General features: G+C 47.5%; 1 protein-coding gene across 2 annotated transcripts in view; it reads right to left on the reverse strand.

Annotated features, from left to right (window-relative positions):
- Window positions 1–16,993, reverse strand: part of VIPR2 (vasoactive intestinal peptide receptor 2) — a 69,957-nt gene that overhangs the window by 17,677 nt on the left and 35,287 nt on the right. For both annotated transcript variants that reach the window (XM_065939643.1, XM_065939644.1), the window contains exon 5: window positions 8,708–8,805. In XM_065939643.1, coding sequence (XP_065795715.1) covers window positions 8,708–8,805 — 98 coding nt within the window. The remainder of the gene's footprint in view (window positions 1–8,707; window positions 8,806–16,993) is intronic.

The raw sequence follows: 16,993 nt of genomic DNA on the forward strand, positions 1-16,993 counted from the left end.
CAGATTGGACATTAAACTATAAACTTTAATAGGTTAAAAGATAATCAAAAGAAGAGTTTAGAAAAACTAGGACTAAATGATAATGAAAAACACATCTTTAAACTTGAAAGATGGGAATGAAGCAGGTCTGAGAGGGAAATTTGTAGATATAAATAATAGCAGTTTAAACAAAGGAAGGCTGAACATCTAACTTAACAAGCTAGAAAAAGAACACCAAATCGAAACTAGAGAACACAACAGGAAGGAAATAATAAAGATAAGAAGGCATGTCAGTAAGTTAATAGATAAGCATACAAGAGAAAAAAGTCAAAAGCTCGTTCTTGGAAAAATACTGATAAAACTGATAAAACTTTATACAGTATGATTCATCAAGATACAAAGAAGGAAAATAAAAATGACCAATGTTGTTCAGTTGCTAAGTGATGTCTGACTCTTTGCGACCCCATGAACTGCAGAACACCAGGCTGCCCTGTTCTTCACTATCTCCTGGAGTTTGCTCAAACTCATGTCTGTTGAGTCGATGATGCCATCCAACCATCTCATCCTCTTCACCTCTTCTCCTCCTGCCCTCAATCTTTCTGAGCATCAGGGTGTTTTATAATGAGTCAGCTGTTGTCATCAAGTGGCCAAAGTATTCGAGCATCAGCTTCAGCATCAGTCCTTCCAAAGAATATTCAGTGTTATTTCCTTTAGGGTTGACTGGTTTGATCTCCTTGCAGTCCAAAGGACTCTCAAGAGTCTTCTCTAATACCACAGCTCAAAAGCATCAATTCTTTGGTGCTCAGCTTTCTCTATAGTCTAACTCTTGTATCCATACATGACTACTGGAAAATCATAGCTTTGACTATACCGACCTTTGTCAGCAAAATAACGTCTCTGCTTTTTAATGTGCCATTTAGGTTTGTCATAGCTTTTCTTTCAAGCAGCAAACGTCTTTTAATTTCATGGTTTGCAGTCACCAACCACAGTGATTCTGGAGTCCAAGAAAAGAAAACCTGTCACTGTTTCCATTGTTTCCCCATCTATTTGCCATGAAGTGATGGGACCAGATGCCATGATCTTAGTTTTTTGAATGTTGAGTTTTAAGCCAGCTTTTTCACTTTCCTCTTTCACCTTCATCAAGAGGCTCTTTAGTTCCTCTTCATTTTTTGCCATTAGAGTGGTATCATCTGCATATCTGAGGTTGTTGATACTTCTCCTGGCAATCTTGATTCCAGCTTATGATTCATTCAGCCCAGCATTTTGCATGATGTACTCTGCATATAAGTTAAATAAGCAGGGTGACAATCTACAGCCTTGATGTACTCCTTTCCCAATTTTGAACCAGCCTGTCATTCCATGTGCAGTTTTAACTGTTGCTTCTTGACCTGCATACAGGTTTCTCAGGAGGCAGGTAAGGTGGTATGGTATTCCCATCTCTTTAAGAATATTGCAGAGTTTGTTTTGGTCCACATAGTCAAAAGCTTTATCATAGTCAATGAAGCAGATGTTTTTCTGGAATTCTCTTGCTTTTTCTATGACCCAACAGATGTTGGCAATTTGATCTCTAGTTCCTCTGCCTTTTCTAAATCCAGCTTATACATCTGGAAGTTCTTGGTTCATGTACTGTTAAAGCCTCATTTGAAGGATTTTGAACATTACCTTGCTAGCATGTGAAATGAGCACAGTTGTGCAGTAGTTTGAACATTCTTTGAGATTGGAATGAAAACTGACCTTTTCCAGTCTTATGGCCATTATTGAATTTTCCAAATTTGCTGGCATGTTGATTGCAGCACTTTAAAAGTATCATCTTTTATGATTTTAAATAGTTCCACTGGAATTCCATCACCTCCACTAGCTTTGTTTGTAGTATTGCCTCCCATGGCTCACTCGACTTCACATTCCAGGAAACAACTCTACACATGGACATCATCAGATTGTCAACACCAAAATCAGATTGATTATAATCTTTGCAGCTGAAGATGGAAAAGCTCTATACAGTCAGCAAAAACAAGACCTGGAGTTGACTCTGGCTCAGATCATGAGCTCTTTATTGCAAAATTCATGCTTAAATTGAAGAAAGTAGGGAAAACCACTAAGCCATTCAGGTATGACGTAAATCAAATCCCTTATGATTATACAGTGGAGGTGACAAATAGATTCAAGGGATTAGATATGGTAGAGAGAGTGCCTGAAGAACTACGGATGGAGGTTTGTGACACTGTAAAGGAGGGGGTGATCAAAACCATCCCTAAGAAACAGAAATGCAAGAAGGCAAAATGGTCGTCTGACGAGGCCTTACAAATAGCTGAAAGAATAAGAGAAGTGAAAGGCAAGGGAGAAAGGGAATGAAATACCCAACTGAATGCAGAGTTAAAGCCTTCTTAAGTGAGCAATGCAAAGAAATAGAGGAAAACAATAGAATTGGAAGGACTAGAGATCTCTTCAAGAAAACTGGAGACACCAAGGGAACATTTCATGCAAAGATGGGCACAATATAGGACAGAAACGGCAAGGAGCTAACAGAAGCAGACGGGATTAAGAAGAGATGGCAAGAACACACAGAACTATACAAAAAGGTCTTAATGACCCAGATAACCATGATGGTGCGGTTACTCACCTACAGCCAGACATCCTGGAGTATAAAATCGAGTGGGCCTTAGGAAGCATTACTACAAACTAAGATGACCAATACCAGGAATGAAAAAGGAGATATAGTATAGCTCTTACACACATGAAAATATGATAAGAGATATAAAGATATAGATGAAATGAACAGATTCCTTGAAAAATACAGCTTATAATTAACATAAAGAGAAACAGAATTTGAATTATCCTATGTCTGTTTTTAAAAACTTGAACCTAAAAATAAAACCTTCCCACATGACAATTCTCCCCCCAGATGGCTTTCCTGGTGAATTCCACAAACACTACAGAGGAAACAGGGCCTTATTCAACCTTCAGTATTTCACAGAATAGGAAATAGGGCCACTTGCTCATTCACTTGTGGACCAGCATAACTGTCATAGCAAAGCCTGATTTTATAAAAAAGGAAATTATAGATAAATTCATGAATGTAGACATAAAAATCTTAAACAAGATATTAGTAAATTAAACCCAGCTACATAGTAAAAGGATAGTACATAGAACAACCAAATAGGGTTTATTTTAGGAATGAAAGGGAGATTTAATATCAGAAAATCTCCCTATATAATTTTTCATATTAAACGAACTTATGAGAAAAATCACCTACTTATGTCAATATATGCAGAAAAATTATCACAAAATTCATGACCTATTCATGATTAAAAACTCAGAAAACTGGAAATTGAAAGGAGTGTTCTTAATCTGATAAAGAGTATCATCAAATATATCTGGAGTGAGTTTCATGCTTTACAGTGAAATATCTAAAACCTCCACTCTGAGCTCAGAAATAATGAAAGGTGGTCTGCTACCATCACTTTTAGTCACCTTACTTCACCAAAACATGAGTTGCACATAGAAGAATCCAGGTGAATTTACATAATAATTATAAAATTTATAAATTAAGCAAGGCTGCTGAAGCAAGATTAATATACAGAAATCAATTCCTTTTCCAGAAAGTTAATACACAAATATATACAATAGCATAAACAAGGACTTTGACATGACTATCAAAAGATGTCCAAGATATTCGCTCATAAGACCACAGAACAGTATTGAAAGAAATAAAGAAAGTCCAAACCAATGGAAGGAGCTACTAAAATCACTGGTTGGGTGATTTCAAACGGTGAAGATGTCCAGTCTGTCCAAGCTGATCTACAGATTCAATACGATCCAAAATGCAATCCCATCAGTTTTTTTGTTTTTAATGGCTACTGACAAACTGATTGATTAAGATTCACATGAACATGCAGATGACCAATCTCTTCGTAAGGAGAAAGAAGAGTTGACAGGCTTACATTGCTGGAAATCAGGACTTATTCCAAAGGCACAGAGGCTACAACAATGCAAAAATGGCAGGTGACAGATGAAGGGGCAGACGGGACACAACAGAGAACCCAGCCCCTCAATGCACAGTCCTAAGGACGCCTCTGCGGTGCGCTGGCACAGGCTGGCTTTCCAGCTAATGGTCTTGGAGAAACTGAATACACGCACGGAGAAAACACATGGATCTCAACCCCTATCTCACACCATTCACAAAAATAAACCTCCCATGGATCATAAACCCAAACACAAGAAGTTAAAATAATAAAATTTCTACATCGTAACAGGCTCAGGAAGCTCTGACCGTAAAGACAAACAGTCAACAGACTTCATTAAAATGAAGAACTTTCACTGATCAAAAACCTCATCAGGGGAGTATAAAGTTGAACCACAGTGCTGGAGATAAAATCTGTAATCCCCAGAGCTGACAAAAGGCTGCACTTCAGAACTCCTAAAAATTAACTTAAAAAAAAAAGAGAGACAGCTGAACAGAAAAATGAGCAGACACTTGAAATGGTACTGCAAAAAAAAAAAAAAAAAGAAAAGAAAAGTTTCCAAACATATTATATCATGATCCACCAAGGAAATGCAAATTAAAAACACAATTCTATATTATACAGACCCAACTACACGGCAACATCTTTTAAAACTGGGATAACAAATGGTGGTGGGAGATGGAGTAGAAGGAATCTTCACACAGCAGGTATGAGTGTGCAGCACCCAGAGAGACACAGTGTGTGCATGGCTATGATCAGGAAAGATGTATAACTATAAAAGAGATGGGAATACCAGGGGAGGCGTGCACACACACATCTGAAGAAGTGTGTACACGTGTGCAGGAGACGACACATGAATGTTCACAGCAGCACTGCCTATTGTCAGTTACCCCGGCTCCACGGACACTGAATGAATAAGTCAGCTGTGTTATCTTCACACAGGATAACCACAGCAACGACGTGGGTCAAGCTCGCTGCAAACGCTGAGTGAGGACCCCAGAGACTGGGCATTCCTCCCGTAAGTGCTAAGAGAGGCAAAATCAGCATGTGCAGGCAGAGCTCTGACTAGCAGTCACCTGCTGGGAAGTGGGAGCTGACGGGTGTGTGGGGTCCCGAGCCCGGCTCCTGGCGCTGCCCCTGCTGGACCGCGGCCTGGGTGCTGTGCTCGCGGGGAGACGGATCTCAGCGCGGGGAGACGGATCTCAGCGCGGGGAGACGGATCTCAGCGCGGGGAGCCCTACCCAGGCCCCTGATGCGGGCTTCACTCAGGGAAGGCTGTTCTCTGTAACAGACCACAGGGCCTCAGTCATGAAGTCTGTTCCGTGTGTAACACGCCCGCAGAGTCTCAGCAGTGAAGTCTGTTCTGTGTGCAACACGCCCGCAGGGCCTCAGAAGTGAGGTGGGTTCCGTGTGTAACACGCCCGCAGGACCTCAGCAGTGAAGTCTGTTCCGTGTGTAACACGCCTGCAGGGCCTCAGCAGTGAGGTGGGTTCCGTGTGTAACACGCCCGCAGGGCCTCAGCAGTGAGGTGGGTTCCGTGTGTAACACGCCCGCAGGCCCTCAGCAGTGAAGTCTGTTCCGTGTGTAACACGCCCGCAGGGCCTCAGCAGTGAGGTGGGTTCCGTGTGTAACACGCCCGCAGGCCCTCAGCAGTGAAGTCTGTTCCGTGTGTAACACGCCCGCAGAGCCTCAGCAGTGAAGTCTGTTCCGTGTGTAACACGCCCGCAGAGCCTCAGCAGTGAAGGGGGTTCCATGTGTAACACGCCTGCAGGGCCTCAGCAGTGAAGTCTGTTCTGTGTGTAACACGCCCGCAGGGCCTCAGCAGTGACGTGGGTTCCGTGTGTAACACGCCTGCAGGGCCTCAGCAGTGAGGTGGGTTCCGTGTGTAACACGCCCGCAGGGCCTCAGCAGTGAAGTCTGTTCTGTGTGTAACACGCCCGCAGGGCCTCAGCAGTGAAGGGGGTTCCGTGTGTAACATGCCCGCAGGGCCTCAGCAGTGAAGTGTGCTCTGTGTGTGTAACACGCCCGCAGGGCCTCAGTCACAAAGTCTGTTCTGTGTGTAACATGCCCTGTGGCTGCGTGAACGGATTCCTGAAGGTGAATGGATCAGACCCCGCCGTCCCCGTTCAGCAGCAGGCCCTCCTTTTTGAGTTGCTACAACTGGGACCAAGAGTGCTCTCCTGGTGGAGGTGTTCTAAGGGCCAAATTCTTAATAATGACCCTGACGAAATGCACAGCACAGGCTGGAGCAATCACCGCAGCTACTCCTGGGCCTGTGAGCACATGCCTGGACCCCGGGACGCGGTCCGGAACACAGCGACTGACCGCCCACGACTCCCGCGCAGAGCTAGGCCCTGTGCCGGCACCCAAGTCTGCATGCCCTTGGACGAACGAGATGCTCCCTCTCTGTCTGTAAAGTAAGGTCGTGGTGGCTTGGTCCTTTCTTAGCCTCTGGGCTGTTTCGGAGAATAAATGTTTGGTGACTGCAAAGAAGTCTGTTTCTTGGGTGTAATGACCAAGACAATGGGGCGTGTTGTTTTTATAACGTGGATTTTAGAATCAGCTCAGTCTCACAGCTCTCCGGGGGTGGCGTGAGCAGGCAGAAGGTGGAGCCCAGCCTGCAGTCGTTACACGCAGAGCCAGTGGTGCAGTGACCGTCACTGCAGGTGTGTGCTGCCCGTGACCGAGAAGTGTCACCTTCAGGGGACGAACGGCGACAGTGTTTGATACGCATAAAACCCCTGAGAGTCTCCTCATGGGCCACGACTGTACTTGCAATAGTTAAACAGGCCATGAAGTACAAGTCGGAGGGAAACTGTTGATGTCAATGTCGGTTGCTCAGTTGTGTCGGACTCTTGGCGACCCCATGGACTGTAGACTGCCAGGCGCCTCTGTCCATGGAATTCTCCAGGCAAGAGAATAAGAGTGGGCAATGTTCCTGACCCAGGGATCGAACCTGGGTCGCCTGCATTGCAGGCAGAATTTTTTACCAGCTGAGCTACCGGGGAAGCCCTACACTGATGTCAAGTATATGGACTGCTTGAGATAGGAGCTCTTCAAAAACAAGGTGAGTGTTATCTCATTCAAATTATCCTGTGCCAGCTAACCTCCTTAAATTGTTTTTTTTCCTGTATTAACAATTTCAAGATTTTAAAATGTACAGTAAAATATAGAAGATGCAGAGCAAATAGTAATAATATTATATCAGTTTTTAAAAGAGTTTTTTAATCATATAAAATGACAGGTCTTTCCTACATTTTTCAAAGTGCAGTTCTAGATTAAAGGCACTGCCTCATACTTCCTGAGAATTACCAGCCGCCTGTCACATCTGACATGCCTGAACCATGAGAAGCACAGCCTAACAGCTGCTAGGATCTCATCTACACACTCCATTGCCTTTACTCACTCATTTTTCTTCCAAGAATGGGTCTCCTAATGCTTTAAAACACTCCATTTGCTATGTCACTGATGTTATCTGAACACTGACCAACCTGCGAACTACATTTTAGCAAAGAGAAAGAAGATATGTAGTGCCTGGAGGAAAAGGAAATGGTGGGACTCTTGCCAAGAGAGTGCCTCCCCCACGCAGGACTGGAGGCCTGGAGAAGGTGGGCTGCCCATGTCTCGGCCGATGGAATCAGCTCTGACCACCTGCTGTCCTGACGAAGGTGCCCAGACGGTTTCGGTGTCCCCGAAACTCAGGTGCATGTAGGACCCCCAACCCTGAACTACTCGTCATAGTCTGCGCCTTGAGGACAGTATTTCCCTCTGCGTCAGGGCCAGTCCCAATTCCTGCCAGATGTCTTTAACAACCCGTGACTTGTGCCTTTACCAGCCTCTGACTGCTTCTCTTCCCTGGAACCCTCTCAGTTTTACCCGAATCTGTGTCTCCCAAGTTGCAATTCCTAAGACCCCCAAATAAAGCTCTCTGTTGTCTACAGATTATTTTTTGACAGGTGATCAAAACCCATTAAAATAAGCTGGATATCACCCATTTTACTAAGGCTAGTGATGCATAAGACATGGATTTAACCTAAAAGTAAAAGCTTTTCTCGGGTGGAAGCGTCTATACCTCCTTCAGACCCCACCACCAGCCGTAAAGCGTCTGGTGCTAGCTCCATAGGTAACGAGGGCCCGGGCGCCCGGGAGCAGCGGGCTGTGTTGACGGAGCGCCTCCTACACGTGGCCCCGTCCGCCGGCGCGCTTCACAGACGCGCAGAGAGAAGGCAGTCTGCTCCGCGGCACACGGCCACTACGAGACCGCCCCGGATTTGAACCTGCCCTCTGCTCCTGAACACGGGGCACCGTCTCTCAGCAGAGCGCCGTTGGGAGGCTTCCACCGGGGCGTTTCTGAGTGGGGAGGGGAGGCCCAGGCTGCGTCTGTGTTTTCAAAGCATGACATCGCTATGGGGCTTCCCTGGCGGCTCAGCTGGTAAAAAATTCTGCCTGCAATGCAGGTGACCCAGCTTCCACCTCTGGGTCAGGAACATTGCCCTGGAGAAGGGCATGGTTACCCACTCTGATTTTCTTGCCTGGAAAATTCTAGCACTTGAACGGCATTCTTATCCCCCGTCAGCGTTGTCTCCTCAAATGAGACATGCAAACGTCAGCGTCAGCATTGTACTGTACCTTCTGAGGGAGTCTGGCTGGGTCGGCAAAGAGGAGGGCCGGGGAGTGGTCTCTGCCCCCCTCACGGGCTGAGACAGCTTAAAGGGGTGATTTCCCATCTCCTGTTTTTGGCAGAATCACTCATTTCTGCTACTTACCTGAAGAGGCAAAAAATTATGCTTCCTGTTGTAAGGGAGATCAGAGAGACGCTGTAGCCCAGGGTGTAAACAGCCTTCACCCGGATATAGAACGTGATCTGAAAGAGAAGGGGACGCGTCTGTGAGCCACAGCGGGGCCCTCCTCCTCGGGGTGGGCTGGGGGGCTGCTGCTGCTGCTGGGTCCTGGAGTTCCATCTCTGCCCCGAGCCAGAAACGACCCTCAACGCCCACCTGCTCCCTTCCAAGGCACCGTGAATGACTTGGCCTGGTCTCCATAAGGCAAACCTGTCTGGAGGGTGTGAGCGGGGGAACCTCAGGAAGCCAGGACGGTGGGTGGCACATTTGGAGGGGCCTCCAGGCCTGCCCAGAGCCGGGGGACCGGATGCGGTCAGCCTTCCAGACGCAGGGACCCATCTCTGCAGCTCGTCCTCGCCTCTGGGGGGAGAAGCGCACCCAGGTGGGTGCTGGGCCCAGCTCGTGGTCTTCCCTCAGGTCACCCTGCCCACGGAAATGGCCACTTTCAAGCAGAACCACGCAGGTCTGACCCAGGAAGACCAGGCTGAGGCAGGATCCTGCCTTCCGTGGCGCGTGGCTCCCGGCTCCCTCTGCGGACCCCTGGTGTGATCGGGGTCTTAAGTGCATGGAGATGGCAGAGCTAAGAGTGAGCGAAACAGCAGATCCTGCCTCCGGTGACCCCGAGGCTCACAGGTCAGCGTGTGTGGGACGTGTCGCTTTCTGTGGCCTCGAGCCTGCGAGGGAGGAAGCAGGGACACACTGGGGCTCGGCAGCATCCTTGGAAACCCGGATTGGAGGGTCTGTCCCGCCTTGTCGCCCTGACGCGGGGCCACAGGCAGGACGGGCATGTTTGGGGCAGCTGCCGCCGTGGCACCCGCAGTAGAGTTCAGGTTGGACAGTTGGGAAAGGACCTATTTCACACCCGCGGAAAGCACAGGAAGCTATGTGATGAGCACACACGCCTGCAAACAGGCCCCAGGAGCGGAGCCACAGCTGAGTAAGCGGGGGGCGCCTGGGGACCCTGCCCAGGCCCGATGCCCTCGGACCCTCCCCAGGCCTGATGCCTGCGGTGTGTTTTCAGCACACGGGTCCGCTCCCAGGTCTTGGTGGAGTCGCGGTGGTCTCCTCTCCTGCAACTGCGTTTTCCCTTCTCGACCTTTTTCCTCACGTTTCCTGATTCTCAGGGCCCCCTCTGCTTTCTGCATGCCTCGGAAGCACACTCCTCAGGCTCGTCTGATGGGTCTGCGGCCGTGGACCCATCAGGCTTGTTTTCTGGACCGCCTCTTCCCCCTGTGTTTCTGAGCGCACCCTGTGCTGGATCCCGAGAGCCCCAGGCGTGGGAGGAGCCCGCGTCCGTGCGGTCTGCCGGGGGCAGCCTGTCTCAGACTCTCAGCGGCTGGGTGCTTTCTGGGCTCACCGCAGCTGCCTGGCTGGGGCTGGCCCTCTGTCCACGGTGCCTGGGCGGCCGGGGTCTGACTCTCCTGCCAGGGCTGTGCTCACAGTGACACCGCCCCCTCATCCAGGGGACCCTCCACGGCCTGCCCCCTCACCCCTCTGCCGTCCCGGCAGTTTCTTCGGACTTATCTTCCCCTTTCCAGAAATTTCTTTCCATCTGTATCTGATTTTGCTTTTTGATGAATCTATGTGACTTTCATTTTAAAAGCGAAGTGTAATTGATTCACAATGTTGTGTTAGTTTCAGATGGACAGCACAGTGATTCAGTTACACACACATATTCGTTTCCTTTATAGGTTATTACAAAATATTGGGCATACTTCCCCTTGTTGTTTATCTGTTTTACAGATAGTAGCGTGTGGATCTTAGTTTCAAACTCCTAATTTATACCTTCCCCCGTCTGCTTTTTTTAACCATAAGTTTGTCTTCTGTGTCTATAAGTCTGTTTCTGTTTTGTAAATAACTTCATCTATATCATATTTTACATTTCACATACAATTAATACCATATGACATTTGTCTTTTCTTAGTTCACTTAGTATGATAATCTCTAGGTGCATCGATGTTGCTACAAATGGCATTATTTCACTCTTTCTAAGGCTGAGTGGCATTCTATTGTACGAATGCTCCACCTCTTTATCCGTTCACCTAGTGATGGACAAACCCTGTTTCCATGCCCTGGTTACTGCAAACAGTGCTGTGATGGACATTGAGATGAATGTTTCTTTCCTAATCAGAATTTTCTCCAGGTACATTCCCCGGGGTGGGGTTGCTGGATCCTATGGGAGCTCCATTTTGGTTTTTAGAGGAACCTCCATTCTGTTCTCCATCGCGGCTGCACCAGCTTACACTCCCACCAACAGGGCGGGAGGGCTCCTTTTTCTCCACACTCTCTCCAGCATTTATCATTTGTAGACTTTTTAATGATGGCCATTCTGAGCAGAGTGAAGTGATACCTCTTTGTACTTTTGATTTCCATTTCCTAATTATCGATGTTGAGTGTGTTTTTACGTGCCTGTTGACCATCTCTATGTCTTCTTTGCAGAAATGTCTAGGTCTCCTGCTCATTTTTTTATTGGGTTGTTTGTCTTACTGTTTTTGGGTTGCATGAAGTATTTGTATATTTTGGAAAGTAAGCCTATGTCAGTCTCATCATTTGCAAATATTTTCTCACAGTCCGTAAGTTGCCTTTTCATTTTGTTTATGCTTTCATTCACTGTGCAAAAGCTTATAAGCTTAAGTCCCACTTGTTTATTTTTGCTTTTATTTCTATTGCCTTGGAAGACTGATCTAAGAAAACACTGCAATGATTTATGTCAAAATGTTTTGCCTATGTTCACTTCTAGGAGTTTCATAGCATCCTGCCTCATATTTAAGTCTTTAAGTCATTTTGAGTTTATTCTTGTATATAGTGTGAAGCAGTATTCTAACTTAATTGATTTATATGCAGCTGTCCAGTTTTCCCAATACCACTTGCTGAAGAGACTGTTTTTTCTCTATTGTGTATTTTTGTCTCCTTTGTTGAAGATTAATTGGTCATAGATGTGTGGGTTTATTTTTAAACTCTCTGCTCTGTTTCATTGATCCATAGTTTTGTTTTTGTGCCAATACCATGCTGTTTTGATTACTGTAACTTTGTGGTATTGTCTGAAGTCTGGGATGGTTATGCCTCAAGCTTTGTTCTTTTTCTTCCGTATTGCTTTGGCAATTCTGGGCCACTCACGGTTCTACGTAATTATTAGGGTTATTTGTTCTAGTTCTGTGGAAAATGTCATGGGTAATTTAATACGGATTGCATTGAATCTGTATATTGCTTTGGGCAGTATGGTCGCTTAATGATAGTTTTTCCAGTCCAAGAGCATGTGGTTTCTTTCCATTTGTAAAATAATTTTCAATTTCCTTTATTAGTATTTTATAGTTTTCAGCATATAAGACTTTCACCTTCTTGGTCAGTTTTTGTGGTTGTTGTTCAGGCTCTAAGTCATGAATGACTCTCTGCGACCCCATGGACTGCAGCACACCAGGCTTCCCTGTCCTTCACTATCTCCCAGAGTTTGTTCAAAGTCATGTCCATTAAGTCAGTGATGCCATCCAACCATCTCATCCTCTGTCCTCCCCTTTTCCTACTGCCTTCCATCTTTCCCAGCATCAGGGCCTTTTCCAATGAGTCAGCTCTTTGTATCAGGTGGCCAAAGTATTGGAGCTTCAGCTTTACAACCAGTCCTTCCAGTGAATATTCAGGGTTGATTTCCTTTAGTATTGATGGGTTTAACTCCTTGCAGTCCAAGGGACTCTCAAGAGTCTTCTCCAACACCACAGTTTGAAAGCATCAATTCTTTCGTGTTCCACCTTCTTTGTAGTCGAACTCTCACATTCATACACAACTACTGGAAAAACCATGGCTTTGAATACACTGTGTAGGTTTGCCATAGCTTTTCTTCCAAGGAGCAAGCATCTTTTCATTTCATGGCCGCAGTCAATTCCTGCAGTGATTCTGGAGCCCAAGAAAAGAAAATCTGTCACTGTTTCCATTGTTTCCTGTCTATTTGCGATGAAGCAATGGGACTGGACGCCATGGTCTGAGTTTTAATGCTGAGCTTTAAGCCAGCTTCTTCACTCTCCTCTTTTACCCTCCTCAGGAGGCTCTTTAGTTCCTCTTCACTTTCTGACGTTAGAGTGGTGTCATCTGCATACCTGAGTTGCTGATATTTCTCCTGGAAATCTTGATTCCAGCTTGTGATTTATCCAGCACAGCATTTTGCATGATGTACTCTGCAGAGAAGTTAAATGATCAGAGTGACAATACACAACCTTGACATACTCCTTTCCCAATTTTGAACCAGTCAGTCGTTCCATGTCCAGTTCTAACTGTTGCTTCTTGACCTGCACACAGGTTTCTCAAGAGGCAGGTAACATGGTCTGGTATTCCCATCTCTTTAAGAATACTCCACAGTTTGCTGTGATCCTCAGAGTCAAAGGCTTTAGTGTAGTCAATGAAGCAGATTTTTTTAAAAGAATTCCCTTGCTTTTTCTATGATCCAGCATATGTTTGCAATTTGATCTTTGGTTCCTCTGCCTTTTCTAAATCCAGTTATACATCTGGAAGCAGTTTACACACTGCTGGTCAGTCTTATTCCTCAATATTTTGTTTTTCTTATTCAATTTTTAAAGAGGTCATTAAAAAAATTCCTCTTTCTGATATCAATATTTCCTTGTTAGCATAAAGAAATGCAACAGATCTGTATATTTTGCTTTTCATTATTTTAGGTCTATTTTTTCCCCCTCAGAGCAGGTCCTTTTTGGAATATCTTGTCTTTGGTTATTTTCAATTTCCTCCTTTAAAAAAAACATTTTAAATGCACTTATTTGTATTCTGTGCTTGCCGAGTCCATTGTCTCCAGTTGTGGGGATATGGTTTCACTGTGATCTGCTGACTGGTTCACAGTGCTTTCTTGTGTGTGTGCGTGCTAAGTCACCCAGCTGTGTCCGCCTCTGTGCAACCCTATGAACTGTAGCTGCCAACTCCTCTGTCCATGGGGTTTCCCAGGCGAGAATACGGGGGTGGGTTATCATGCTTTCTTCGAGGGGATCTTGCCAATCCAGGGATGGGACCTGCGTCTCTTGTCTCCTGCATTGGCAGGTGGGTTCTTTGTGTGGTTTGTACATTTAGGCCTGAGCTCACCTTTGGGGTTGGTTTACGGGAATTTGGGAGGCCTGGACAAGGATTTCCTTCCGGGAGAACCTGTGTTTGCATCTGCCAGGCCCCCCAGTGCTGCCCAGTCAGGAGTGCTCTGCCTGCATGTCTCAGCTCAGAGCCTCCGTAGTGAGCAGCATAACAAGAAACTGATTTGCAGGAAGGCACAGCTGGGGTGACAGATCCCGGGGAAGAGGCGGCCGGGAAGGAGGACAGCCCAGCAGGGAAGCTGGCAAAGGAATCCTATGGGGAGCCCGAGTCCACTGGGATCAACCAAGTACAGTGAAAATAATACTATAATGCTTTTTGTTTACAAAATTGGTGATAATTGAAAGAATAGGAAACTGCTGGGGTGTTAGCTAACTCACATCCATTCCCAGTGAAAACACACGTCAGCACATTTCAGGGAAAGCTGCTTGACAACAGAATTAAAAACATTGAAAATACCCTCTTCATGCTTCATGTCCTCTAACCAGGAATCTGAGATTGGCACACAGATTTGTTTGGTTAAAATAAGAAGATACTAGAAACAACCTAAGCTATGAACGGCTGAGTGAACTCAGCACATTTATAAACAGAACATCACACTCCCTTAACAATGCTGTTTTTGAAGGATGTTGGCTGACTTCAGAAAATGTTCATGATACATGATACTTTGTAAAACAGAAGAAGCAGGGTGTACATTACGAACAATGGTAACTTTGAAGTAAACACATGAGCGCAGGGGAGGGACCAGGTAGTTACTGCCCAGGCCTTCCTCCTGGAGGGCCCCACCCTGATCACACTGCTGCAGGTGTAGTCAGAGGAGCAGAAATAGGAACCAGTTACTCATAAACCACGCACCAGAACAGGCTGCACAGAAGTCGGTGACGGGCCTTCAGTCTTCAGTTCCCTGCAAAGCTACTGTTAAGTTCCTAAGGGAGAAAATACCCATTTTCTGTCATCTGTAACACCCATAATCTGCACCACAAACCTCACGAAACAGAGCTGAAGGCGCAAATACTTGGGGGAAATGCAAGGAGTCCAGTGCTCACCCCCCTTCTAACTCCTCTGAAATTAGAAGGCATTGCTCCCCTTCAGGGTGATGGATTTATCTAAACGCTCCTTTGTAATAATTTCTTGATACACAAAAGATTCATTCCACATGACTGGCTGAATTTAATATTCATTTGTGACCCAGTCAGGATAATACGACGACATCCCCAAACTCATTCTTATGAACTTTATGAATTTATAGAAGTCTTAGAACTAGACATCTAGTCTAGTGACGTATGAAAAGGATGTTTTTAATATTTTTAAATATATTGTCAGTAAGGACTTGTTTTCCTGAAGCCAACGAAAGGTGATCAGAGAACATGTAGGATACTCTGCAATTCTCAACTCCTTTGTTTGTAAGCCCTTTGGGCACCCACTAAGGTGTGGTCTGTGAAAAGTTAGCTCAGAGAATACACTACTTACTTGATGTTTGATTGCATGGAGTTTGGAGTCAGATAGGCTGTGTCTGGCTACACTGTTGATGAGCCCGACAGTCTCTGCCAGCCTCTGTCTGCACACACGGCCTTTGCAGACCCTTGCAAGTGTTCAGAATTGTCCATCACCCTAACTTGTGTACTGAACATGTTTGGACCCCCGTGGTGTCATGGGCAAAAAAATCACAGAGGGTATCTGTTGCAGATTTTGCTGCTTTCCCGGCAGTCCCAGAAAGTTTTTCACTGTCATTTACCAGAAAGCCTTTACGTGCGCCCTGCAATGGTGTGGTCCTCAAGTTTATGTAATTGGGTTTCAGACTTGACATCACACCCCCAAATCCTGACCGGGGCATCTTAGGCTGGAAGGTGACCTCTGGGACTTTCCCTGAGGCTTCACCGAGGGGTGTTCACCGAGGATTACATTGGGGTGAACGGAGAAAACTCGTTAAAAACAGCAGAGGAGCCACGCACACAAGAGCCATGGCCTGAGCCGTCCTCTGAAGCGACCGCTCTGTTCCCCCCTGTGGGGAGACGTCTGCACTGCCCTGGGCGTCTCTCCGGGGGCCGGTGAGGGGGCGGGCTGGCCGGGCTGTGGTTCTGCTACTGACGGTGTCCAGCGCGGGGCCCCCTAGCGAGGCGGGACCGTTGTCGGCCAGCATGTGGGTCAGAGGCCACTTTACTCTGAACTGTTAAAACCCCGTCCTCCCAAAACAAGGGCGCAAACTAAAAACCCAGTCAGGCGGCTCATTCAGCCGCAGCCCTGGGTCAAGCGGCCGCTCCGCTTTGCTTTCCCGACGCTGAATGGATGCCGCGCACACGCTCTTCTGAAACAAGGGGAGGCAGGAGTTCTGGCTGCCAGTACGTCCTGGAACAAAGCGACCTCGCCTGGCACAGAGCCGGCGCCATGGGCCGGGTACCCCGGCGTCTCCGCCAGCGACGTGACTCAGCCCAGGGAGCCCAGCAGGGCGGGCGGGTCCCTGCTGGGGCAGAGCCAGAGCCCCTCGCGAGGCAGGGCCCCAGTCCCTGCGTCTCCGTCTGAGTGCACAGACGTCTGCGAGGCCTCGGCGTATCCCATTCATAGTCAATGCTGTATTCTTGCTCTCCCAGAGCCCTGAGATCCTCTAAGCTTGAGGCCTGCGGGATGATTCCTGGGGGAGGGGGCGGGGGGCTCTGCTGGGGGCGCCTGCTCTTGAGCGGCTGAAGCTGCAAAGGTGACTCTCAGGGGACAGAACGGTGTCCCGGTGGGGCCGAGGAGCCCCCCAGTGGGACTCCCCAGGGCGGGGGTGGGGGGCGTTCCCAGGGCCCCAGCACGGGCCGCCCGGCAATACACGCGGCAGCGCACGACTCCTCCAGGGGAGAGGTTGTCACGGTCGCATGTCTCCGTCACGGGTTTGGACTTCGATTTACTTGGGAAGACGCTCTACAGGGTGTTCCCGTCATCGCGTCGTGAGGCAGCGGGGAAACCCGCCGCGGAGCTTCCCCTTCTGGAAGCTTCGGGGCCTGGGGGCGGGGCGCGCGGTGGACGCCGGGAAGGGACCCTGCGCGCTGAGCCGCTGAGGCTGCCGGGAGGAGGCGCCGCCCTCCCCGGCCCCTGCCTGCGCAGTGTGTGGGGCCGGCGGCGAGCGCGTCCCCCGCAGACCCAGCAGTCCACGCG

The sequence above is a fragment of the Muntiacus reevesi genome, chromosome 6, assembly GCF_963930625.1.
Source record: "Muntiacus reevesi chromosome 6, mMunRee1.1, whole genome shotgun sequence".
Classification (NCBI taxonomy): domain Eukaryota; kingdom Metazoa; phylum Chordata; class Mammalia; order Artiodactyla; family Cervidae; genus Muntiacus; species Muntiacus reevesi.